The 24,877-nt window shown below is 53.9% G+C and overlaps 7 protein-coding genes across 7 annotated transcripts; 3 read left to right on the forward strand and 4 right to left on the reverse strand.

Annotated features, from left to right (window-relative positions):
• The first annotated feature begins 788 nt into the window (after window positions 1-788).
• BO82DRAFT_350388 (YciI family protein) lies at window positions 789-1,600 on the forward strand. The gene is made up of 3 exons (XM_025634139.1): window positions 789-1,035; window positions 1,184-1,265; window positions 1,342-1,600. The coding sequence occupies exons 1-3, from the start codon at window positions 850-852 to the stop codon at window positions 1,542-1,544; spliced, it is 471 nt and encodes a 156-aa protein (XP_025496280.1). The 5' UTR covers window positions 789-849; the 3' UTR covers window positions 1,545-1,600.
• Window positions 1,478-3,577, reverse strand: BO82DRAFT_350389 (MFS transporter). The gene is made up of 4 exons (XM_025634140.1): window positions 3,127-3,577; window positions 2,435-3,066; window positions 2,168-2,369; window positions 1,478-2,109 (listed from the first exon to the last, which is right to left on the reverse strand). Exons 1-4 carry the CDS (start codon window positions 3,473-3,475, stop codon window positions 1,808-1,810), a joined length of 1,485 nt encoding a protein of 494 aa, XP_025496281.1. The 5' UTR covers window positions 3,476-3,577; the 3' UTR covers window positions 1,478-1,807.
• Window positions 3,578-3,928: 351 nt separating this feature from the next.
• Window positions 3,929-6,582, reverse strand: BO82DRAFT_350390 (acetyl-CoA synthetase-like protein). Its single transcript, XM_025634141.1, has one exon. It carries the CDS (start codon window positions 6,520-6,522, stop codon window positions 4,009-4,011), a length of 2,514 nt encoding a protein of 837 aa, XP_025496282.1. The 5' UTR covers window positions 6,523-6,582; the 3' UTR covers window positions 3,929-4,008.
• Window positions 6,583-8,601: 2,019 nt separating this feature from the next.
• BO82DRAFT_350391 (NAD(P)-binding protein) lies at window positions 8,602-9,953 on the reverse strand. The gene is made up of 3 exons (XM_025634142.1): window positions 9,165-9,953; window positions 8,829-9,110; window positions 8,602-8,756 (listed from the first exon to the last, which is right to left on the reverse strand). The coding sequence occupies exons 1-3, from the start codon at window positions 9,764-9,766 to the stop codon at window positions 8,645-8,647; spliced, it is 996 nt and encodes a 331-aa protein (XP_025496283.1). The 5' UTR covers window positions 9,767-9,953; the 3' UTR covers window positions 8,602-8,644.
• A 776-nt stretch (window positions 9,954-10,729) lies between these two features.
• On the forward strand, window positions 10,730-12,804 carry BO82DRAFT_350392 (cytochrome P450). The gene is made up of 6 exons (XM_025634143.1): window positions 10,730-10,859; window positions 10,922-11,072; window positions 11,153-11,212; window positions 11,272-11,550; window positions 11,605-11,973; window positions 12,041-12,804. The coding sequence occupies exons 1-6, from the start codon at window positions 10,785-10,787 to the stop codon at window positions 12,661-12,663; spliced, it is 1,557 nt and encodes a 518-aa protein (XP_025496284.1). The 5' UTR covers window positions 10,730-10,784; the 3' UTR covers window positions 12,664-12,804.
• Window positions 12,805-13,155: 351 nt separating this feature from the next.
• Window positions 13,156-18,318, reverse strand: BO82DRAFT_380289 (ABC transporter; the record flags this gene model as incomplete). The annotated part of the gene is made up of 7 exons (XM_025637746.1): window positions 13,156-14,248; window positions 14,321-14,404; window positions 14,472-15,907; window positions 15,950-16,635; window positions 16,702-16,935; window positions 16,997-17,506; window positions 17,571-18,318. The coding sequence occupies 7 exons, from the start codon at window positions 18,316-18,318 to the stop codon at window positions 13,249-13,251; spliced, it is 4,698 nt and encodes a 1,565-aa protein (XP_025496285.1). The 3' UTR covers window positions 13,156-13,248.
• A 1,074-nt stretch (window positions 18,319-19,392) lies between these two features.
• On the forward strand, window positions 19,393-24,605 carry BO82DRAFT_300892 (fatty-acid synthase alpha chain; the record flags this gene model as incomplete). Its single annotated transcript, XM_025632067.1, has 2 exons — window positions 19,393-19,460; window positions 19,551-24,605. The coding sequence occupies 2 exons, from the start codon at window positions 19,393-19,395 to the stop codon at window positions 24,343-24,345; spliced, it is 4,863 nt and encodes a 1,620-aa protein (XP_025496286.1). The 3' UTR covers window positions 24,346-24,605.
• Window positions 24,606-24,877: the final 272 nt, after the last annotated feature.

The following is a 24,877-nucleotide window of genomic DNA, read 5'->3' on the forward strand; positions in this document are numbered from 1 at the left end:
AGCAGGTTCACCAGCCATGTGGTGTGTTCAGCAACGTGGTAGGTGCATGGGAGAATGAGCTGAAGTGGAAGTTGCAATGAAGAAAAAAGTGGAGAAGATGAAGGATTGGGAGGGAGGGAATCGACGGGTCCCACTAGGCTCTGTGTCACCCGTGTGGTGTATTAAACAGACAACAGTACAAGATCAATGTGCTGTATTGAATACAGAGCAGCAATACACTCATACATGCTGTACCATACGTACAGTACGTATGGTAATGCGTACAGTACGTATGGTACACGCCATCAGTGCTGACCTGCAGGATCTCGGCCTCCACGGACTGCGGCCGAACATCCATCCATACCGCATAACGTGGCTTGTTTGATCAAGACTAGCTGCATGAAGTTCCCGGTTTCAGCATATAGTACGATCCATGCATCTCTTCTCACTGCAGCACCAGCGCCTAACCTATCAGGGCACCCTGTGCAAAGTCTGCTCCACAGTTTTAATACAATACGAGGCCTGCAGAGGCTAAGCATTCCTCACACCGTGGGGCCCGAAAAATGTCTCGGAGCAAGGTCGGATAGTTTACGCAGGATTGAGTGGCGCAGGGCGCCCTAGGTGCTATTGCGTTGGGGATACCACATTGCCAGAGCCCTGCTTGGTTGCGTGCTCCGGTAGCGATGGCCTAATCTTGTCGAATGTGACGAGTCTCATCCGAAGGAGAATGGGAGAAGTCCCCCCGGAAAGCGCGACTACAAGGCATAATAAAACCGGAGTAGAGAGCCATCATCATTGGCGAGGAGCACCTCGTGAGTCGCAACAGCACATCCACTTTGCTCCTACCTCAATCAAGTCATTTGTCTTAGTATGGCGACAATCAGCTGTGTCCGTCAGTCCCTTCTGAGTAGCCTTAGGCTCTCTCAGGCCAGATTTGCTTCTTCCGCTGCTGCTGCTGCAACTGGTTCTTCTGCATCTTCGTCCCCTTCTGCTCCTCCTGTTGCTGCTGCGGAGCCAAGGGAATGGCTTGTGCTCTTCCCTGACATGCCCAATGTGGTAAGTGACTGTGGTGGTTGCGGTTGATCCCTGCTCTTGCGTGGTTGTGTTCCATTCTCGGTGTCTGTGTACGAAGAACTTTCAAAATGCTGTCATGAAAATATCCACCTATCCAAGTTCCAAGCAACTGATCGGCATGGCTGGCTAGCTTGATCGTCGTCTGGAAATCCGACCCCGTCATTCCCCGAACTTTGTCCGCCTCCACAAGGAACAGTGGGTCACCTGGGCTGGTAAGCTTCCCCATCTCTCTACCATCTTCGTCAGTCTCCGACTCTCTCTGTCGTTATTCTAACTCGAGGGGTGTAGGACCCGTATTCGAGAAGCACACCTTCCCCGGCAACCCCCGCCGACCCTTCAAGGGTTCCGTGATGGTGATCAACGAGGTTAGCAAGGAGCAAATTTGGGACCGTTTGAAGAGCGACCCCTATATCCAGGAGAGCATTTGGGATCTTGAGAATGCCCGGGTGATTCCTTTCGTCACCAACATGAGACGAACCCCCCAGAAGTGAATGTTAATCAGAGTATTTGTAATGCCACACGTGGTCAGTTTTATCGTGATTTGATATCAGTAGTAGGATAGTAGTGTAGTCTAGAACCGAAAGTTGCGTCGTAACTAGCAGTAAATCACAAGACTCAGAGTAATTTAGGTACCACGTCCTCGAGCACAGCACGAACATCCAGACTTTATAGCCAACAGCACTCGACAACTCGAACCCCGGCCCGGCCTGAACGAAAACACGTCTGCCTTGAGCGCCTTGCCGCCACCTGCATTTCACAGCTCGGATGAATTGTGTCTGCCTGGCAGTCTGACGGACAGCATCACCATAGCAATCCCTGCGCAGAGGCAGGCAGACACAAAGTACGGGAGCCCGACCCATGCATCTCCGAGACGAAGTCCGATCTGAAACATGAGCGAGAGCAGTGGGCCAGCGATGACGCCTCCGGCTGCCAAGATGATCGCCACGGTGCTGTACAGACTGCCGAGGTTGGTGGGGTTGGACGCCTTCCAAAGAGAAGCCAGGAGGCTCATAACGGCCGGCTGGAATCCAGCACCCAGAGTGTAAATGATCAATCCTGTATGATGTTAGCGTGTTTATGCAAAAGCCCCACCAAGGAATGCAAGGAGGCTCACCGAGGATTGCAGGCGCCACGGTGGGAGACAACGAGAGGATCAGGAACCCTAAAACGATGAACCCTAGACTGACCCGGGCGACCCAGAGGTCCCGCCGCTGCGGATCGCGCAGACTCGGCCATGAAAGGAACAGAAGCAGGGGCCCGAGAAGGAGAAGCAGCCCGAATTCGACTGCTGCCCGCAACGACAGGAGCATAGCCGACTGTGGGGTTCGCAAGGCGTGTCAGTGTTTGGCCCGCCACTGCTCAACGTGGGGAGAAATCCTACCTTGGCAATTGACCAGCCGTATCGTTTGGAAACGTACTGGAGCAGGAAATCCACTGACTCCGCACTGATAGTCAGGACGAGCAGACCGAACACTAGTCCCACTACATTCCGATCGGAGACAATGCTGCGGAAGTTCTTCGCCAAGCGACCGCACAGCGTCAGCTCCTCCCCTTCTTCGCATTCAGTGGCCGACTCGGCAGATGGCGACACAGCTTTAGCAAAGCTTAGAGTTTCAGGAAGCGCCATCAATAGAATAGTGCCAAGTCCCTGGATGCTGAGGCCTAGGAAGCAGGGGATCCAGACATTGTGGGCCATGAGAATGGCCGACAGGGGATTGGCTAAGATGTCGGATATCAATACCGCAGCCTGCAATTGGAAGTAAATGGTAGATCTCTTGTCGTCGGGCACCACATCGGCGATGGTGGCCTCCACGATGGCGGTTGCTACCGCAGGACCGCCCCCAAGACACTGAAAGAGAGATGAGATCCACGTTAGCTCCAGGGGCAACTGCAGCCAGCAGATAAGCAAAGTCCAAGCAGTCGATAGAGTCAGACCCAGGAAGCACAACAACAGCACGGGCCGGCGGCCTCTGGTATCGGACAAGGCTCCATAAGGAATTGCCAGAAAGATCGCTTCGGAGGGTTAGTGAGATCTGCAACGGCGCGTTCAGGGCTGAACTATGATAGACATACCTGGAAGACTGTCGAACACCGTCTGCCAGCCAATCAACCGTGCTATAGCAGACTGGATCTCCTTCGTCTTACATTGTGATTCGGGAATCTCTCGTATCAGCCCTTGGAGGTTATGGGTCCGATAGTACTCCTGGCAGAGAATCGACTCGAACAATCGTATTTTCGGGGCGAGCACGACCGTGAGACCAATATCAAGGATCAGAGTTGCCGATGCGCACAGCAAGATGACTTTGAGGATCTGCTTTCCTGAAGGCGTCGGGGGCGAGACCGCAGCAGGCGGATCTGGGATCAAGGGGGATTCCTCGCCTTCTTCGCTGTCATAATTCGGGTCCCGCTCGCTGTGATGCATAACGGCTTTCGGAGAATTTGGATCCGACAGTCCTTCGCTCAATATACACGCTGATCTTGTTGAGTATGGTGAACTTATATGTGCTCGGCTCGCCTATTTTTCGAGCTAAGGAAAATTCAGAGCCGTTGACAACTAGCGAGGTAAGATGGATCTATTTAAGGCTGAAAGTAAGACGACAATCCCATATGACTAAGCACGATCAATCCTTGATGACTCAGATCTATGCCTTGCTCTTCAGGCATCACACACGGCGGCCGATTTAGCCCTACCTTGCAACTCTCGCAGTGACATAGACTATAACTCAAGGGTGATTCTATCTACTACCCAAATGCGACTTGCAAACTTCAAAGAGGTAGGATAAATCGGATTGAGTCTTCCATGATTATTTAGGCGAGGGTGGATTTGTACAGGAACAACTGATGGATCCTACAACTATAACAGATATATATATGTTCTCATTCAAGCATACAATTTAGGTAAACGAGTGAGCGTAGTACCAGCACCTAAAGTCCAACAACTCCAGCGGATACATATCAGCAAGAAGCCAAACGAGTCTTATAGAATCCAACAATACTCTCGAGCTCTCTCTCCGGCGTAGCTGCCAAAACCTTCATGTACTCTACCGTCTTCCCCAACAACCCATCGTACGCCTCCGGTCCCAAAACATTCACCGAGGTCAACAGATGCAACTCCCACTGCTTTCCCTCGTTTATCTCCGAAAAGAGTACAACCTCATTCGGAATCGTCGGTGAGAAGAACTCCTTGATGGTACAATGTATTCCATCCGCGAAGTCGAAGGCTTTGAGCTGCTCAAAGTGCTGGTGCACGACCACCGACGCCATCTTCGTCAGCGGGTTCCAGCCGGTGCTCAGCCTCTTCACTTCCTCAAACCCAAGAGAGCTGTAGGGCATGGTCTTCAGGTGCTGGTTCTGCACATAGTGCAGGAGGTCGAGGCCGGTCCAAGCCTTTTGGCGGGTGACGCGCACCGGGATCGAGTTGAAACAGGGACCCAGGACCGATTCGATGCCTGGGATGGCGATTCCACGGGCATTGACCATCTGGAAGAAGGTCACATCTCTACGTGCCAGGTGGCTGGAGAGAGTGAGCGCCCAGGCGGCCTTCACCAGCGTGGCTCGCGTGATTCCCGGACTCGGTTTGAGGTTGGGCAAGACGCGGGTGGCATAGAGCAGGGTGGGTTCGGGGGGAGGAGCCTGTTGAAGGCCGATGTAGCTCATGGAGGCATTCTGAAGGATGTCTTTCCATGTTTCGATTGCGGCAGGGGTCTTGAGGGTCTTCGCGCGGTATAGGTATTCCGGAAAATCAGTGACGACGGGGGTGGGCTCCCCACGGTATAACGCTGCAAGGCGACGGTAGATAATAGGCAGAGTCACACCGTCATATTGAGAGTGCGTGATTCGGATGACCAAGACGTTTTCGGTGGGACTGCGCTTCACCAGTGTGAACTTGGTGGGAGCCTGTCCCAGTGGGATTGACTTCGCGACGTCTTCCTGGCAGAGCTTCTGGACGTACTCTGCAAGGTCAGGCTCTTCACATTCATCCTCTTCAAAGGAGAACATGCTCCTCTTGGGAATGATCTGGATCATATCATCGTTGTGGGAGACGAAAATGGCTCGCAGGATTGCGTTGTCTTTCATCAGTTGCTCACATGCGTCTTCCAGACGTGCCTGGTCGAATTCGCCCTGTAGGAATAATTGATAATATTGTGGAGGGCCATAGAAGCGCTTCTGCATGTCTGTCATTGGGAAAGCGTCGAGTACATCCTCGAACATGAAGTCTGGCAGCTGCGGTGCCAGGGTCTCTTTGAAAAAGGCTGCGGCGTCACCGACCTGCAGAAGAGAGAATGGTGCTGGCTGCGTGAAGATATCTTCCTTCCTGTCGACTTCATCACCCTCTCGCTGGTCGATGAAAGCGAGAAGATCCAGGAAATGAGGGTGAGAGACCAAGTCAGGAACTGTGAAGGACATTCCTGCTCCACGGGCCAAGCTGACCAGTTTCATGGCCGTGGTAGAATCCCCACCCAAGAAGAAGAAATTGTCTTCCATGCCGATAGTTGATGGCTCCACCTCGAGACTTTCAGCTACGAGCTTCTGTAGCAGCATTTCGCGTTCCGTCTGGGGCTTACGCTTATGCGAAGGCTGCGTATCAATGCGGCCCTTGGTAGTGTAGATGTCGAGCGCCTCCTTCGACAGTCCTGCTGCAGTCTCACGTAGGTTCCTTCGATCAATCTTTCCGTTAAGAGTGAGTGGCATACGCGACACAGGAATAAAAGCGCCTGGAACCATGTACGATGGAACACGAGACCGTAGTTTCTCTTCAGCCTCAGTGCACGCCTGTCGAAACTGCTCATCAATCGGGAGAAGCATTGCTGTCTCAGTGGAGCGACGGCGAGGCTCCAGGACAAATGCAACCAGGATCTGATGGTTACCACGAGCAGGTGGGCTAACAATGTCCACGATCACATCATCCACACTCAGAAATGAGATCTGCAGATAATGCTCGACCTCGGCGACCTCAATCCGATTACCATGGAGCTTCACCTGGGTATCCTTTCGCTCGACGAAATGTAGAGTCCCGTCCGCGTTGTAACGGGCCAAGTCGCCAGTCCGGTATTGTCGAAGCCCGTCGGTCTCTGAACCCCGCTTCATCCAGGGAGGACTCTCGACAAAGACTTCGGCAGTTTTCTCGGGCTCATTCAGATAGCCCCGGGCCACAATGGCCCCTTCCACTAGCACCTCGCCCACGGCCCCGATAGGAAGCAAGCGGCGGTGATCGTTGCGGTCCACCACCCAAGTGCGACAACCAAATGCGTTTCCAATGTTGCGATTGTCCGGTGGAGTAATGTTGCCTGTGCAGATGATGCTGGTCTCGACCGGGCCCCAGCAGTTGCGCACAATCCCGCGCCAGTGCTCGAGGTCCGCTGCTGTCAGCATCTCTCCGCACGAGATGATGGTCTTCAGGGTTGGCACATCGGCGGGGTTGAATAGTCGATGCACTGAAGGGGTGGTAGTCATGATGTTGACCTTCATGGTGTTTGCTGAGCCCGCGAGGTTGCTCGTCCGGTCTAGGTCAGACGGTATGCAAACACATCCACCGGCCACCAGAGTCGCAAGGATGTCGCTGACACTCAAGTCAAACGCATGGGAGGAGAACTGAAAGGCGCGAGAATCCCGGCTCAGTCCGGTCCGCTCGATCATGGGGCCAACGACAGAGCAAAACTGACGATGTTCCAGCACCGCCCCCTTGGGTCTACCAGTGGTTCCGGAGGTGAAGATGGCATAGAGGGCGTTGTTCGGGCTGGCAGAGGGCTCTGGCACGATGCCATCATTCTCACGCCAGGTTAGATCCTCCTCACTCACACGCACGACGGCGGGGGCGAGGCTCGTCGCTAATGCCGCTGTCTTGGTGGAGGACAATGCTACTTTGGCCTTTATCTGTCGGCAAATCTCCTGCAAGCGCTGAAGGGGATGGCCAGGATCGAGAGGGACAAAGGCACCGCCCGCCTTGATAATACCAAGGGTAGCAACCATGTTCCATTTGGACTTTTCGAAGACGATAGGCACAAAAGTCTCTGGTCCAACTCCTAGCTGTGTTAGGTGCGCAGCCAAGTGGGATGAGAGCTTGTCCAGCTCCTCGTATGTAAAATCGCCATCCCATGCACAAACAGCCGGGCTGTCTGGATGTGCAAGACTTTCCTTGGCGATCAGGTCCTGGACCTGGGCCCTGACGTTGATGGGAACCTCTCGGTTCCATTCCAAGACTTGTGCGTAATCTTCAGAGGAAACAGTGGGCAAATCGGTGAGTTTTGCCTCCGGGTGGGCGAGGACGTTCTGAAGAACAAATGCAAAGTGGTGAAGAAGTTGGTTCCCAAGCCATTCTTGTGGCCCAGTCTCGTTGCACCAAGCCTGTAGCTGAAACTCTCTTTTGACAAGTCGGCAATTAAGGACAAGAGGATACTCTCTGTACCGCACGATATCGAACAGAGGCGCTTCGGGAGATTCGAGGACCAGCAGACTGTTCTCCGCCCAGGCGCCTCCCGGCGCAATATTTTGATGACTGGCAATTTGACGCTCGATCTCATCGAGCTCCGCAGCGACAGTGCTCTTGAGATCCAAGTGGACCTGGATATGGACGGTTGTGGAGCTAGCGGTCACGGCAGGTTTGTCGTAGATGATTGTCTTGAAGACCGCAGTGTCGACTCCATGGTACAGCGACAGTGTCAAAGCCCAAGCCAGCTGCAGGGCAGTGGCGCCACGCTCACCGGACTCTGCAGAAACTGCGACAGACTTCATCTTCGTGCTTGTCGTGCTTGGGCTGTAGTCTTGGGGTGCTCGGGTTGGTCAAAGAGAAGATGAATAGGAGTTGCCGCTTTCAGCCGCCAAGTCTACAAGTGAAGCAAGTGCAGTGGTGCAAGTTTATTGCTCTCATGAGACCCCCAGCTGTGTTTCCTATCAGCCATTCCGAAGCTATCGGACAAAGGTGGATGACACGATGTTACGTTGCCAGGAATTAATCCTTCAGAAGGATCGAAGTGATGTGAGAATTGTATAGTTGTATATCTCATGTTACCAGATACCGATGGGTGTAACCATGCCCGTTCTCAAATAACCAGGTTACCGGTATTTCGTTAAGTCTGTAACGAACACCCAATACAGAAATATCTTTCACGTTTCAAGTATCAATACCGCCACAAACTCCACCCAAAATTACAATGATTTATTCTCGATTTTTGGACCAAAATATTGTTGGGATCTGCGTCTTTTTTCCGGACCAGCCAAGGCGCCACGTGGAATTCTTTAGGATTCCTCAGCTTACTGAAGAAGGAGATCATGTTTGGCTACAGGTGCAGTGTGACAATGCATGTGCCATGTATCACCACCATGTGGCTCGGGCCTCTTCTCTGCTCCTTTGGAACAACTCGAAGATATTGTTGCCGACACTCCGGGTCCGCCATTTGCCGGTCATTCAGCGTAAGACTAATGCAATGCGGCGTTAATATTTGTCATATGGAGACAGGATGCACGTAGATGACGAGAGCGAGTCAATGCTACCGACTCGGAGGCCCTACTGGGTATCACCGCTCAAGTCCGGAGGATTGAACACAGAGTGATGGATCTCAGCTAGAATTGGCATTGCTATGCGATACTGCGCTTACAAATTACCCCGTATGCCGGGGGAAACCTTCTCCAGTTCTTCTAACAGCTCTTTGAACAACCTCTCCTGCGTCGCGTGGCCTTGCTCACTGCGTACCGCAGCTGCAGGTCTAGACGATTCACCCAATCAGCACTTGCAGTTACCGCATCTAGCCAAATGTAAAAGGAGAAAAAAGACTTACTCGGTCACTTTGCAGTCGCGCAAGTACTTCCCATGAGTCTCGCCATTGTCAGGCCCTGCGGCGTGGACTAACGTCCGACTCCCCTCCTCTGCACTGCGAGCAAGCACTGCCTTGATTGGGCTAATCAGGATTCGAGCGGCGAGTGCCGTCTCACGAAGTAGCCCTGTCTTGCAGAGTCCCGGAGACACCGCGTTGATTGTCACTGCAGGCTTGGTGGATTGGCTCAAGTGCTCGGCAAGCGCGCGCACCAGGTACAACTGGACGAGCTTGGATGTATCGTAACTGGAACCCAGAATGAGCAAACTTAACGATTAATTGCGTGAGACTAACTCTTACCGCTCATCCATATTCGACTTCGTCTTATCCTTGAGAGCGTCGAAGATTCGATCGGCGTTCTGCTCTCGAAACTCGGTCGTCTCGTGGCCTTCGCTCGACACCACCACAACACGGGGACGGACATGGTTCTGTATAGCTGTGTCCTGCAGTTTGGGGAGGAGAGAGAGCACCAACAGGAATGTCGAGAGGACATTTACCTGGATGGATCGCTCTGTTCCGCCAATGAGAGTCCATTCGCTGGTCGAGATGCCGGCATTTGCCACCACCACGTCCAGACGAGGAAGGCCAGCTGCCTTAGTTGTCAGGCTTTGGACGCTCTGGATGTCCTCCAGATCCAGCGGCCACACCTCGACCACGCCTTGAATCTGAGTAGTGGCTTCAATCGATTCTTTCGCCCTCTGTCCTTTCTGCGCATCACGCACAGCCAGGATGACAGTGGCAGCCTGTAGCCGCACAAAGTGCCGTGCTGCCTCCAGACCGAGACCAGTATTGCCTCCGGTCACTAGGACTATGGCATCCTTGAAGTCCTGGGTCGGATATGGAAGTCGCGAAAATTGAGAGGAAAAGAATCGAGAAACATATGAGCGCTCTGGTTCCGTCATGGCTGGTCGTAAGTTGTTCAGAACACTGTAGGACCCCGTTGCATGAAGTCTCAGATAGGACTCCGTTGGTGGCTTGAAGACGATGAGAAAGTGGCTCCGAACTCGCCGAATTCGGGATTACAGGATTAGATATGAGCGCAAATTTTAACAGGAGGTCACAATCACGACACACTAAAATTGATTATGAGGCTCCTGAGACAGCGTCTAGAGCCGTCTCCCTCGTGGGTGCATGCACCAAGCATCCTGCGGACAAGTCAGGAGGTCCTCAGCAATCTGGCTCATAGCGCCAAGGAAGTAGACCCCTGTCGATCACATATTGCTCGGATCATTATCATCTCCCGGGGCCCGATAGAAAATTAATCAAAAACAAATCAAGAGCGAAAATCTTCCGAGTCCAAGTGTCAGCACTAGGCCTAGCAGGAATTGACATACATCCTGTTCCGTTGTTAGGGCATCCTGCAGGATGTAGTATCAGCGTTACTATACTAGCCGTAAATTTCAAACATTCTGTTTCATGGTATTATGGAAGAGCGTTTTCGAGATCTGTTATATACTCGTACGGTATCAAGCACCAATACCATCTACAGACCGGGATTATCAATCCGTCCCATACTTCCCATAACGACAATCCAACTTTGCTTCGACAACCAAACTACCCACCATCCTTCTATACGGATTGAGTCATTTAGCAATGCTGAGAAATGATCTCTGGCGGGCTCAAGCTAGCTCCACGTGGGACTCGTGGGATTCGGATCTGGGTTGTTTTCCGCCAGGAGCCTGAATCAAAGGACTCGAAGAAAGAGCCTGTCAGCCTTCCGCCCGAAATATCAGGTGAGGGAACTTCGGCTTGGATCTTAGCGTTTCGGTTTCACATCTCTTGATGCGATTCACTCCTTGACTGGATAGTATTTGAGTTGGTGCCATTGACTTCCAGTGCACTGCAGACTTCCTGCTTTCTTTGTGAGACAGGCAAAACATTGTTCTCCTGGTTAAGACGCTTCGCGCATTGTCCTCAAACATGTTGTCGGTTTCGTGTGCTTCGTCCAACCTCCTGGACGCGTTCTTTGTGTGCATGGGTGTGACTGCACTGGCGGTATGATGACCACACCTGGGTTCCTTGACCGTGAGAGGATTGACTGACGGTGATTATAACAGTTCACCAGCCTTTGCGTTTATAGATTATTCTTTCACCCATATGCCAAATACCCTGGGCCCCTGCTGGGAAAGCTCACCAATTACTATGCTGTCTACCACTCGTGGAAAGGGGACCAGCACCTGGACATGTGGCGCTGCCACGAGAAGTATGGTAGGTGAAGGGTGCCTTGCTATAGAGTCAACTCTCCAATTATACATGAGGCTTGAACTGACTTGTTCACTGCTATTTAGGTCCGTATGTCCGTTATGGACCTAACGAGTTGAGCATCAACACTGCGGCAGGACTGAAAGGTTCGACGCTCCATGGCACTGTTCTCCGACGGTGGAGAAGCCATGCTGACCTTAGGCAGAGATCTACGCCCACGGGAGAAACTTCAAGAAATCGGTGAAATACAACGCCATGGTACACCAGGCCGCAAACACCTTGACGACGATTGACAAGCGCAAGCATGGCAAGAAGCGCCGCTTGATCAGCCAAGCCTTCTCTGATGCAGCCTTTCGGAGCTACGAAGAAACCATCCAGGCAAAGATTTCGCAGCTGTGCACAGCTCTCCGTCGCCACGATGACGACTCACAAGAGGTGGTTCCGGATGGAACTTGGGGAACGGCGAAGAACATGTCTCATTGGTGTAAGTCTTGACCCCTGGCACAGCCTGAATGATGCTCTAACCCTGACTGGACAGGCGACTGGTTCACTTTCGATGTGATGTGCAGCGTGATCTTCGGTGTACCTTGGTCGTCTTTGACGGAAAAAAAATACCGCCACATCCCGCACACGATTGAAGTGTCCAATGTACGCGTCGGTTGCTTGATCGAAGCTGGTGGCTCCAAGAACCTCAAAATCGATAAATACCTCTTTCCTGCAGCCATTGCGGCACGCAATCAATTCGTCAAGTTTGTCAACGATATCATCCGGCAGGGTATGGCCATGTCGGCCAAGGGATCCATGAAGGGAGCATTCGCCTTGCTTCGAGATGCCGTCGACCCCGAGACCCAGGAGCCTCTCTCTTTCAAGGAGCTCTGCGGCGAGAGCGCAACACTAGTGGTCGCAGGTAGGCCTAACCCTCCTATTCCTTCCGATTAGATGAATGATCAGCGAAGCTGATTCGTGGGGCCTAGGAACCGATACCACCTCTACCGCACTCGCGGCCTCGCTGTATTATCTCACTCACCACCCGAAGGTATATGAACGCGCTGTGCAAGAGGTTCGCAGCACATTCCAGTCTCGGGACGAGATCCGTCTGGGCCCGAAAGTGAATTCTTGCTCTTACCTCCGAGCCGTGATTGAAGAAACTATGCGCCTGTCGCCCTCGGCCCCTGGACCCTTGTGGCGCCAGGCTGACGTTGGCGGAGCCACTGTGGATGGACAGTACATTCCCCAGGGGCTGGAGGTTGCGACCTGTGTCTACAGCATCCACCACAGCGCGGAGATCTACCCGCAACCCTGCAAGTTCGTCCCCGAGCGGTGGCTCGGTCCAGAGTCGACCCCGGAGCCGTATCGCAGCGAGTATTCTCCCCACGCAGGCTTCAATCCTTTCTCCATCGGGCCTCGCGGCTGCATCGGAAAGCCGTTGGCATACATTGAGCTTACTTTGACCCTGTCTCACATTCTGTATGCCTTTGATATGCGCCTGCCCCCGGTTGTCAAGGCCAGTGAGGATGACGAATACCGGCTTTCGCTCCATATCACCGCCGCCAAAGAGGGTCCGTGGGTTGAGTTCCGGCCACGTACGGTGGTCTAAGCAGTTGCCGATGGAGTATTTGTTGTCACGGATTGCTGTATGTAGGTTGTAACGGCGGTATATATTTTGGGCTGTGATGAAACTCATCTTAATTGGGTCATTGTTGTTGATACAGTCTAATGCACATAGTGTGGAAAGCACAAGTAAAACGAAGTGAATGAATGTTGTAGTTAAAAGGCAAGTCAACTGAGCAGCTGTTTGGCTGGTTTGACTGGTTTGTCCTGTTTGATATACATGGCACATTGTACTGCGGGCATTCTGCCTCCCTCGACCGCCTGATCAGCTGAGCCACAGGTTGACTTTCTTCTTCTACTCTCTTTCTCTGTTTGTTGTCAATCCAAATATAGCTTCCAAGCTGCACCTTATGTATCATTGTAAGACATCAAGATAGCTTCTGAAGCCTATCAAGCACCAGTCTTCATGGATCAACTTAGTTCTGAGCTCCCCGAGAGACCGCTAAGTACATATATCGGTGAGTTCAGCAGATGGCCTCGGCACATTTCTATTAAACCCGAATGACTATAAATACAACAAGAAAAGAAAACAGCCACAGCATAACAAAATAGCTCCCTGAGAAGATATATCTCAAATCTGACCATCACCATAGAACCGACCCCTGGCAGCCAGACCGGCCAAACTCCTCCGATCCCTCCCACTAACCGCTGCGCCAGGCGTCGTCGGCTCCGGATTGCTGTAGCGCTTACTCTCACGATCGGCACTGTCCCGACTCCTGCTACGATTCCGCGGCACAGCCCGAGGAATGATATTCTCAAACAGCTGGTTGACCGCGTTCCAGTGATCCCGGATAGCGTTGAACGTCTCGGGCTCGTCCTTCTCACTGACCACATCAGTATCAATGTATGAAAGGCGTTTGGGGCGGCCCCTAAGCTGGTCGCGTTGCTCAGCTTCAGCTCGCTGCTCCTTCTCTTTCTCCAGACGCTCGCGCTCGCGGGCTTCGGCTTCTGCCCGTTCCTGACGCTCGTACTCTTCCCACCCACGGGAGGATTTGTAGAGTTCGCGGAAGATCGACGGCCGGGCGAGGAGATCACGCGGCTGGTCGCTTTCAAGGAGGATACCATTGTCCATGACGAGAACACGGTCGTAGTCAATGATCGTATCGAGACGGTGGGTCACGGTGAGGACGGTGTAGTCGACGAAGCAGGAGCGGATGAGCTCTTGCATCATCTCATCCGTGTCCGGGTCTACTCCGCTTGTCGCCTCGTCAAAGACGATGATGTTCCCGTGGCGGAGCATGGCCTTCGCCATACAGAGCAATTGCCGTTGTCCATGTGAGAAAAGGTCACCGCTGGCCACGGTGTCGAGCCCGCCTTTGCCTTCGATTATCTCCCACAAGCCGACGCGCTTAAGCGTGTTGATCACCGCCTCATCGGGGGAATAGTCAAAGGGATCAATATTCTCGCGAACGGTGCTGTCTTCCAAGAGCAGGGGATCCTGCGGAAGACCAATGATTGCCGAGCGGATTTCTTGCCGGGGCAGCGTCGCGATGTTGACCCCGTCCACTACAATGGAGCCGTCGCAAAGTTCAATCATGCGGAACAACGCGGAGACAAGAGTACTCTTGCCGCTATACCAAAAGTCAGTGTTTTCTCAGCATTGGAAGCTCTCAAGAGTGAACGAGAAATTGATTTTGACATACCTGCCACTCCGCCCACAAATGGCAACCTTCTCTCCTTTACGGACACGGAAAGAGACATTCTTTAATACCAGTGCAGACGGATCCCTACACTCTGCATTTAGTAACTGACCGTTCGTCACCCCTCCAGTGAGCCATGATGAATAGTACTCACTGATAAAAAGCCGAGACATTTCTATATTCAATCGTGCCTCCGCCGGTCCAATCGTCCGGCGGCAGATCCCTTTCCTCGGCTGTATCCTCCGACTCGGTTGTTTCCACAAAATGTTTCACTCTCGTCACAGCGCCCAGACTTGTCTCTAATACTGTCCAATCCGTAATCAGTGCCTTGACGCTGGCACTCAGCGAAACGACATTGACCAACGCCAGACCTAAAAAGCTCGCGTCCGTACTCTGCATCGTCCCCACGGCGATGCCCATGAGCACTACCACAAATCCCGTCACGGTCATGTCGAGCACGAGGCTCAGCCAGCGCTGCACAGTGTACAGGAGGTAGAACGGGCGCTGGGACTCGGCCAGCAGAGCTCGATTGCGGACCTTGTACTGCTCCTCCCAGTTAAAAGCGCGGATGGTCACGAGCCCGTTCAGCAGCTCCATGAAATTGGAGAACAGCGGGGATTTGGCTTCAATGTCCATAATGCGCAGCTGGCGCGAGGTGCGGATGTAGAAGGTGCCGATGGCGCAGTAGACGAAGATGCACAGCGGGATAGTGGCTGTGATGTATTTGGCGGAGACGGCGATGATGATCAGTTGAGCCACACACAGAAATAGCGCCAGGCACGCTTGGAGTACTGCCAAAGGCAGCTCCATGTCAATGAGCTGCAGATCCTGGCTAAATCGGTTGATGGTGACACCTGAGTCGGTCGAGGCGAAGAAGGCCATCGGAGCGTTGAGCACCGTCCGCAGGAGCCGCGAATGGATGACCGACGCGGTCTTGGCGACGATCTTGAGCATGTAGAACCATGCAGTGGCCAGGAGGAAGCAGGCTCCGAGCACGCCGAACAGCCAGTACACGCCAATACGCATGCTCATGTTCTTGTTGGGCCGTTCGTCGTTATCCCGGGCCCACCAGGTCACCCAAACGGACGGGAAGGCCTGGAAGAACACAAACACCGCCATGAAACCGGAATACACCAACCAGTTATACCAAGGCACCGTCGTGAGGTAATATATGTACGTCTGTAAGTCACTGGTCTTGCGCGCGTCCGAGATCGCCTCCTTAGAGTAAGGGACGCTGGCTTTCTCCACGGCCTTGGGCATCTCACTTTTCATCTGGATGGCAGGGGGCTTGGCGATGGCAAAGCCTTGGATGGAATCGAGCTTTTTGCAGCAATCGTCGAATGTGCCTTGGACGAGAATAGTGCCGTCGGCCTTGAGGGCGATGATGTGGTCGGCGTATGGGAGTCTGTGGGCTGCATGTGTGACCATGATGATGGTCAGGCCCTGCTTTCTGGCCAACCCGCGCGGACCCAGGACGTGAGTGAAGATGTGTTCGTCAGTGACTGGGTCGAGCCCGCTGAGGGCATCATCCATGATGATTGTTTCCACCCCCGAGTAAAGCGCTCGGGCGAGTGCCTGCAAGATCGTGAGCTGGTGCTAAAGAGAGGAAGGCAAACGAGAGAGAAGACAAACCAGTCTTTGCTTTTGTCCACCACTCATTGAAACACCCTTACTGCCGACCGCGGTTTGATCGCCGTTGCCCAGCTCCGTAAAGTCTTTCTCCAGGCCACAAGCCGCAATGACGGTCGAATACCACGGGGGATCGTACGCTAAACCCCCGAGAATATTCTCTTGCACCGTGCCGTTGGTTAACCATGCCTCTTGTCCACAGTACGCCATACGGTCGCAGTTGACTCTCATCTTACCAGTCATACAGTTCACCTCGCCGAGCATCGCCTTGACGAGCGTTGTCTTGCCGCAGCCAATTGCACCCACGATCATTGTCAAGGATGAGCGTTCAATTCGGTAAAAGAGACCGTGCAAGACAGGAGCTTCGCCTCCCTTCCATCCTACATCGACGTTGATTGCCTCGACGCAGGCGGACTTCTCATCCGAAAGGTCCCGAGTTCGGACGACCTCACGCAAATCCTCGTGTGGATCCTTTGCCAAGTAATCCCGAATTCGGTCGACGCACTCGAGCGTCATGGCCGTGTCGCTGATCGACTCCACCAGCGCGCCAATAAACACGGAGAAGAGGTTGAACAGCGTTAAGGAGGTCAGCGCTCGTTCACTGTCAAGATAGCCCGCTTTCCCATCGCGCGAGCCCATGGCATAAATTGTGAAAGTCACAACCGGCGTAATAAGTGTGTTGAAGTTGGCTTTTCAGAGGTGAGATTAGCAAATTCCCCTTGTCACAAGATGCAATGGGGAAGATAAGCACATACAGAGCGCAACAACACAAATCAAAAGCGTGCGAAATTTCAGCGAAGCAAGAATCTCGTCCTCGCGCAGTCCTTGGATTTTGTCATGTAGAAGGTCTTTAAGCCCCGAGATCTTGACCCCCTTCATCGAGCCTAGCATCTCTGCCGTGACCGACACTCGCTTCTGAATTGCTTCAATCCACAGGTTTTGCCGCTCGCCGGCCACCATGGCGATCTTCATGGCCACCACCGTGCAAGCTAAGCTACGGTTAGAACCTCTCAGGCACGCCTTGGTCAGAGAAAAGGACGGGGGACTCACCAAATGCAATAATGATCGGCGCCACTCCCGCCGTACTCAGCTGGTTATACAACAAGTACAAGGAAATCGCAATCTCAATTAGACTCGCCCACGTATCATGCAAATAGCGTCCACAGCTGGTGATCCGCTCGATGTCGGTGCTCATTAGCGTTAGGGCGGCGGAGTCATCGTTTAGATGCGCGTTGATGGTCGTGCTCTTGTCGAAGATCATTCCCACTAGCGCTCCTCGCATCATGGTAATCACGCGGTAGGTCTTGTGCTGCGCGGTCGCGGTGGAGACAGCGATGCCGGCGTAAACTAGCGCGTAAGCGCCGAGCAGGAGAATCCCTTTGCTTTTTGCATCAGGCAGGTCTTTGTTGGCGAAAAGCTTCTCGGCCGCCTGGACAAGAAACGGTTGCGCGAAGGTGAAACCCGTTTGGGATAGACGCGGGATGATCCCGGCTAGCAGGTCCCATCTGAAGGCTTTAGCGAGAGGGCCGATCAAGGCACCGGATTTCTCTTTATTTTCACCTAAAAGCGAATCGTTAGCTGGGTTGCGCCAGAGAAAGGGTGATGGTGGAGACGGGTCACGTACAATTCTCCCAGAGCTGCGCGAGTCGGCCCTTTCCATCTGGGTCTGGGAGCATGCAATCCTCGAGGTGAAACAAATCCCCCATCGAAAGCGCATTGCGTGATCCGCGGAACAAAAGTTGATTGAACCACCAGAAGAGACTGCGGTTGATGACGCCTGTCCAGTCCTCGGGCGCTGAGGTGGCATACATGGGTTTGGCGAGGCGCTTTTTTTCCCAAGTCTCGAGGACCAGTAGCAAGGCCTTGACAGCCATGCCGGCGATGAAGATGCCCGCGACCCTGTGCAGTCCTTGGACAATCCATATCGTGCGAGCCTGAGGGATATCAAAGAGTAACGAGAAAAGATAATAGAGATTCAGGATCTTGGAGGGCCGAACCGATCGGTAATGCTCCAACAGCGACAGATACCCACAGAAGAGGGTTGCCAGGAACCGGAGCAAGGTCGCCGCAATGGTGAGGTTGGTCGTCGGCGTGCCAGACGTGACCCAGAAGGCGAAGAGCAGCAGCTGCGAGATGGAGTAGAGCGCGAGACACAGCAGTTTCAGGGGGTACAGCCAGCCTCCCCGGACCTTGACGCTGAGACTCTGAACCACGAGACACCGCAAGCCCGCAGCTACGATCACCGTCGCAGCAGGGAAGATAGACAGAAAGGCTTCCTCAAAGTACAAGGTGAAGTCCAACCTCCCGTAACAGGCATCTCCGACGATGGGCCCGAAGTGGTTTTCGACCTCGATCGTGCAAGAACCCGCCATGTTTTGCAGTTTTCGAGAATGGCAGATGCAAGCAAACAGAGAAAGAAGGGATCACGCGTTCATCCCGCACTAGACCAGTGCCTACCTACCTACCTACCGGGAAGTTATTTGTTTAATTGGGATTGTTTTGTTGTGGTATTTGTTGCTATGTCTGCCTGGACTGACGCCGCTCACTGCCCCCGTCCAACTCATGAGCGAGTTTCGTGACCGACAGTAAGCAGCCTTAGCCCTGCAGCCAGAACCCGGAAGCTCAGAGGCTCGGATCCGCTTACCACGTTTCTCTTGGCACTCAGCTCTAGTTTGAATACCTAACGGGTGTTTTCGTGGCTTGGATTTTGGCCCCCAATACCTCAGGAGCAGGCGAAAAGAAGCGACAAGCTAGTTTCAGGATCGATCGAGTGAATAAATCGGCCGGGGGGGAGGGCATATGAGGTCAATGATTATTGGGTTGACTTCAACGGTGGCTGCCCCATAAGACTCCGGTAGGATCCGACGATCTTCCTGGTTAGGGCTTCCGAGCCTGCCAATTACATCCAAGCCACTTCAAGCTTGAAGGATTTAGTGTCGGGGGATCGAGTCCCGTACGCGTTATTCGGTGCTTCAATACGCTCAATACGATCCGTATTGTCGTATGTTTTGAATTACCATCACGTCAGATACACGCGTACAGTACGTCAGACCATACATACGACAATACACATGCAGCTCTGCCTCGTATCCTCGATCTTGTCATCTTCTCCGGTGAAACATCCTCAATAGACGCCAAGTTAGTTGGACGACAGTCTCCTTCTGTTCCAGCAAATGAATCCTGCGCCGCAGGAACAGCCTTGTGGCCAGCCCCGTGCAGCAGGTTCTTTTCTTGCTGCCGTCAGCTCTGTTCTAGCCAGGAACGGTAAGCTTTCCGTGCAGGCAATGGGATTATCCGAAATAGACGCCATTCCCCTTGTGTCGTCGAGGTATAACAGCAGGGAGGGACGTCAGGAAGATCAGTGTCAAGACCCATCTTCCATGCTTTTGGAAGTCTCACGAAAAAAAGAGATCCTCGCTGTCGAGCATCGTGGGGAAGTCGGCGTCATGGCCGTCGTGGACTATGATGACGCCCAGCGGAAGCTGGCTTATACTTTGCTTTTGGAACTGATGTCGTGCGTTATCCTCCCATCTGCCCGTTTAGATCAACCATGGTGTTTTCTGGCTCGCTAACTCAGACATGCGCATGGTTGTATATCCGCTAGATACCAGTTTGCCTCCCCCGTACGATGGATTGAAACTCAAGATGTGGTCCTCAGCCAATACCGGGCCGAACGCATCGTGGAGATCGGGCCGGCGGCCACACTGACCAACATGATGGCACAGACTGTCAAGTCCAAGTTCTTGCACAGTGATCGAGCCTCCCTTCTGAAGCGGCAACTGCTGGCCTCGGAAAAACAGGGGAAGGAGATCTACTACGAGTATGACGCTCCGGTGGCGGCGGCGGCGGAAGCTCCCGTTCCCGCTTCCTTGGCACCTGAGGCAGCCATCACCAAATCAGTTGTGCCTGAGGCAGTCAAAGCTCCCACTCCCGTTGCGGTCCCTGTGCCTGAGGCAGTCATCGACGACCAACCAGCCCGTGCTTTTGAAGTCATCCGCACTCTCCTGTCCCGAGTCCTCAAGATCGCTGTCACCGACATCGTTGGCACCCAGAGTATCAAATCTCTCGCCGGTGGACGTTCTACCCTAGAAAATGAAATCATCGGCGATCTCAACAGCGAGTTCGGCTCCCTTCCTGACCGCGCCGAAGACCTCACCGTCACCGACCTCAGCGATGCCCTGCAGAAGACTTTCACCGGCCAGATGCGCAAGGTCATGCTGAAGATGCTGCACGCCATGTTTGCCTCCAAGATGCCCGGTCAATTCACAGTGGCAACCACCAGGGCATACCTGCAGTCTCGCTGGGGCCTTGGGTCCGGCCGACAAGATTCGATTTTGTTGCTCGCAATCGCGCAACAACCAGCGAGCAGGATCAGCGAGGAGCCTGAGGCAAAAATCTTCTTTGATGGGCTGGTGCAGGTCTATGCAACGGAACACGGGTTGACACTGGGAGGCACAACGGGAGGCGGGGCGGAGGAGACCGCGGGCGGCCATTCGATGATGCTGGATCATAAGACGCTGGAAGCGTTAACCGGAGGTCAGCAGGAGTTGTCCAAGGCGCTGTTGAAGCTTTATTCAAAGCATCTAGATATCGATCTGGACCAGAATCAACGCGCGTTGGATGACCTGCAGGTGACGGTGGAGAAGGATCTGCGGAAAGCGCTTGACCAGATCCAACAGGAGCTGGGCGAAGACTTCACCTCTGGCGTACAGCCACAGTTCAGCGCTAAAAAGGCGAGACGCTTTGATAGTGCTTGGAGCTGGGCGCTGCAGGACTTGCTGCATTTGTACTACGAAGTGTCGAGGGGGGGCGGCGAGGGTGCGGATGTGCTGCTGGCGACGAAGCGCTGCGAGCATATTCAGGATGCGGCAGACCCCAGGCTAGTGGGTGTTCTTCAGCACATCGTCGGTAAATTCACCGAGCAGCCCTTGCTTTCATCGTTGTTTACCCGTCTGGCGGAGCGGTGCCGCGAGTCCTTGCACCGCGGTCCCAAGTATCTGGCGCGAGCAGACAGTCGGGGTCCCTGCACGACAATCAGTGCCGCAGGCGACATCTCTTACAGCGAGCATGAACGCGCTGTATCAGCTCCGCTTGCCGATTTGGTATACCTTCCCTGTACCGAGCCTCCGTTGGAGCCGTATCTGCACCTGAAAGAGCGGACCGGTTCCTCCTGGAGATACAGTCACGACCTCACGGAGCAGTATCACGCCGTGCTTGAACAGGCTACAACCACCGGGGAGTCCTTCGTCGGCCGCGCGGTGCTTATTACCGGCGCCGGAGTGGGATCCATCGGGGCTGAAGTTCTCAAGGGCCTGCTCTCCGGCGGTGCTCGCGTGATCGTCACTACCAGCCGCTTCTCCCCCAGCGTGGTCCGCAAGTACCAGGATCTCTACGCTCAATTCGGTGCCCGCGAATCCGAGCTGGTCGTCGTTCCTTTCAATCAAGCTAGCTCCCAGGATATCTCCGCGCTAGTTGACTACATTTACGACACCAAAGGGCTTCACTGGGATCTCGACCATATCCTGCCGTTCGCAGCGATCCCAGAAAACGGACGGACCATAGAGAAGATAGACCCGCACGCCGAGCTAGCCCATCGAACCATGATGACCAACACCCTGCGTCTGTTGGGTGCGGTAAAAAGCCGCAAAGAAGCACAAGACTCGCATACGCGACCCACCCAAGTGATCCTACCTCTCTCGCCAAACCACGGCATTTTTGGTGGAGACGGTCTGTACAGTGAGTCCAAGCTGGGGCTAGAAGCGCTCTTCAACCGCTGGCACTCCGAGGACTGGTCTGACTATCTGTCGGTATGCGGTGCGGTGATTGGCTGGACTCGGGGGACGGGCCTCATGAGCGGCAACAATCTGGTCGCCGAGGGAATTGAGCGCTTAGGGTGTCGAACTTTCTCCCAGCAAGAAATGGCCCAGTGTCTCCTCTGCCTGATGTTTAACCCTATCTGCAGCCTCTGCGAGGAGGCACCTTTGTACGCCGACCTAGCCGGCCGCATGGGTGCGGTGCAAGACCTCAGACAGAAAGTACAAGAATTGCGCGCGGAGATAAGTGAGACGGCGCAGACGCGCAAAGCCCTTCTTGAAGAGTTGGATATGGAAGCCAAATGCTCCTCTGACGCTACAACAACCCCCACGGCTGCCGCCCAAACAGCCGCCCCTACCCCCGTCCCGAAAGCTCACGTCCGCCTCGACTTTCCCGAGGTTCTCGACTACGACCGCGACATCAGGCCGCTCACGGCCGACTTGCAAGGCATGGTCGACCTGGAGCGCATAGTCGTGGTAACCGGGTTCGCCGAGCTCGGCCCCTGGGGCAACGCCCGCACCCGCTGGGAGATGGAAGCCTACGGCGAGTTTTCGCTCGAAGGCTGCGTCGAGATGGCCTGGCTGATGGGGCTAATTCGTTACGAGAATGGCACCACGCCCGGCTGGGTCGACGCCAAGACCAATGAGCCCGTTCTCGACCATCAGATCAAGCAGAAGTACGAAGAGCACATCCTGGCTCACTCAGGCATACGTCTCATCGAACCGGATCTATTCGGTGGTTACGATCCGGAACGCAAGCAGACGCTGCATGAGGTACTCATTCAAGAGGACTTCCCGCCCTTGGAGGTGCCCGAGACCACCGCGCAGCAACTGAAGCTGGAACACGGGGACAAGGTACATATCGCTCGCGAACCGGGGACCGACCAGTATCGCGCCGTTCTGAAGAAAGGTGCGAAGCTGCTGGTACCTAAAGCGATGCGGTTCGACCGCCTGGTGGCTGGGCAGATCCCCACTGGTTGGGATGCGAAGAAATACGGCATATCGGACGATCTCATCTCGCAGGTTGACGCGGTCGCGCTGTACACTTTGGTTTGCTCGATTGAGTCACTGCTCTCGTCTGGAATTACAGACCCCTACGAGATCTACCGCTACATTCATATCTCCGAGGCAGGAAACTGCATTGGTTCCGGCATCGGCGGGACTAACTCGCTCCAGCAGATGTATCGCGACCGGTACCACGAGAAGGAAGTGCAGAAGGATATCCTCCAGGAGTCGTTCGTGAACACGATCGGTGCCTGGGTCAATATGCTCCTGATGTCGTCCGCCGGTCCTATGCGCACCCCTGTTGGCGCCTGCGCGACCGCTATTGAGTCGGTCGAGCTCGGCTATGACACGCTCGTCAGCGGCAAAGCACAATTTTGCTTCGTCGGCGGTGGCGACGACTTTGGCGAAGAGATGTCATACGAGTTTGCCAACATGAAAGCCACCTCCAACGCAGTAGATGAGTTTGAGCAAGGTCGCGATGCGTCTGAGATGTCCAGGCCCGCCGCCAGCACGCGCAACGGCTTCATGGAGTCGCACGGCTGCGGTATCCAGATTCTCACAACTGCCAAACTCGCCTTGGAGATGGGCCTGCCCGTCCGAGGTGTGATTGCCTTCGTCGAGACTTCGAGTGACAAGGCAAGCCGGTCGGTGCCTGCGCCCGGAAAGGGCATCCTCTCCAAGGCGCGTGAGGCGCAAAGCTCCTCAAGCATCGCCTCGCCGCTACTCAAGCTCGCCAACCGGCGCAAACGCCTCGAGTTCCGCAAGAAGCAGATCAATTTCGCGCGCGAGGCCGCTCTCGAGGACCTCCAGCTCGAGGTGGCCAGTCTTAAGTCCTCCGAGGACGTGGAGGCGTACATCCGCGAGCGCACCGCCCAGATTGAGGCCGAAGCCCGCAAAGACCTTAAGAACGCCCGATACCACCTCGGAAATACCTTCTGGGCCGATGATCCGACCATTGCGCCCCTGCGCGGCGCCCTGGCCGTCTGGGGTCTAGGGGTTGATGATCTTGGCGTCGCTTCCTTCCACGGGACGTCGACCAAGCTCAACGAGAAGAACGAGTGCGGTGTCATCCAAAGACAGCTCTCGCATCTCGGTCGTGCTAAAGGAAACGTCATTCTCGGCGTGTTCCAGAAATATCTGACAGGCCACCCGAAAGGCGCGGCGGGCGCGTGGATGTTAAACGGCGCGCTGCAGATTCTTGATACGGGCATCGTGCCCGGCAACCGCAATCTGGATAACGTGGACGCGGAGCTGCAGCAGAACGAACATATCGCCTTCCTGAATCGGTCCTTGGAGACGACAGGCTCTGGAGGCATCCGCGCCATCAGTGTGACTTCTTTCGGGTTTGGGCAAAAGGGCGCTCAGACAATTGTCGTGCATCCCAAGTATCTATTTGCCACTCTAGAGGGAGAGCAGGAGTATCAGATGTACGTGGACAAGCGTACTCAACGGCAGAAGAAGGCGGATGCCTTCTTTTATCGCGGGCTAGCCGCCAACAGTCTCTTTGAGTTGAAGACCGCTACGCCCTGGGCGCCGCAGAAGGAATTGGAGACCCTTTTGGATCCAACGGTGCGCTTCTAAACTGTGTGAGAAGATATTATAAAAGAAGATATGATCAACAGGAGGCACGGAGTTTGGGTTCTGGGCTTGTCTTATTCGCTTTTTTTTATTCCAGCTCACGTTCTTTAGTGCTTCATGTCAGACATAAGAATATATATGTAGGCTGATGGCCGGGGTTCAATTAGAAGTTCTCTCGTGGCTTTTCGATAATCAGTGTACGAGTTTAAGCCTCTTGAGTGTCTAGGTCTGGGAAATGTCTTTTCAGCTTGCTTGAGTTTTATGATGCATAGTTCCATCTTTCTGACTGCATGGATGGTTCTATCGTTTATGAGCATACAGAATAAAACTCTCCGAAATTTATCGGTGGTAGCAGCTAACAGAAGGCCAAGCAATTTTGAATGTGATTACATAAGGTTCCTCGAGTGTTGTGTTGATATCTTGATAACTAAGGGAATGACTGCTTGGAACGATCCTCTTGATTTTTTTCAGGGTTTTCTTGAATGCTTGCTTGCTTGGTGGTTGAAAACCAACTGACTGACATGACTATGTGGTA

The sequence above is a fragment of the Aspergillus uvarum genome (assembly GCF_003184745.1).
Source record: "Aspergillus uvarum CBS 121591 unplaced genomic scaffold BO82scaffold_4, whole genome shotgun sequence".
Taxonomy (NCBI): domain Eukaryota; kingdom Fungi; phylum Ascomycota; class Eurotiomycetes; order Eurotiales; family Aspergillaceae; genus Aspergillus; species Aspergillus uvarum.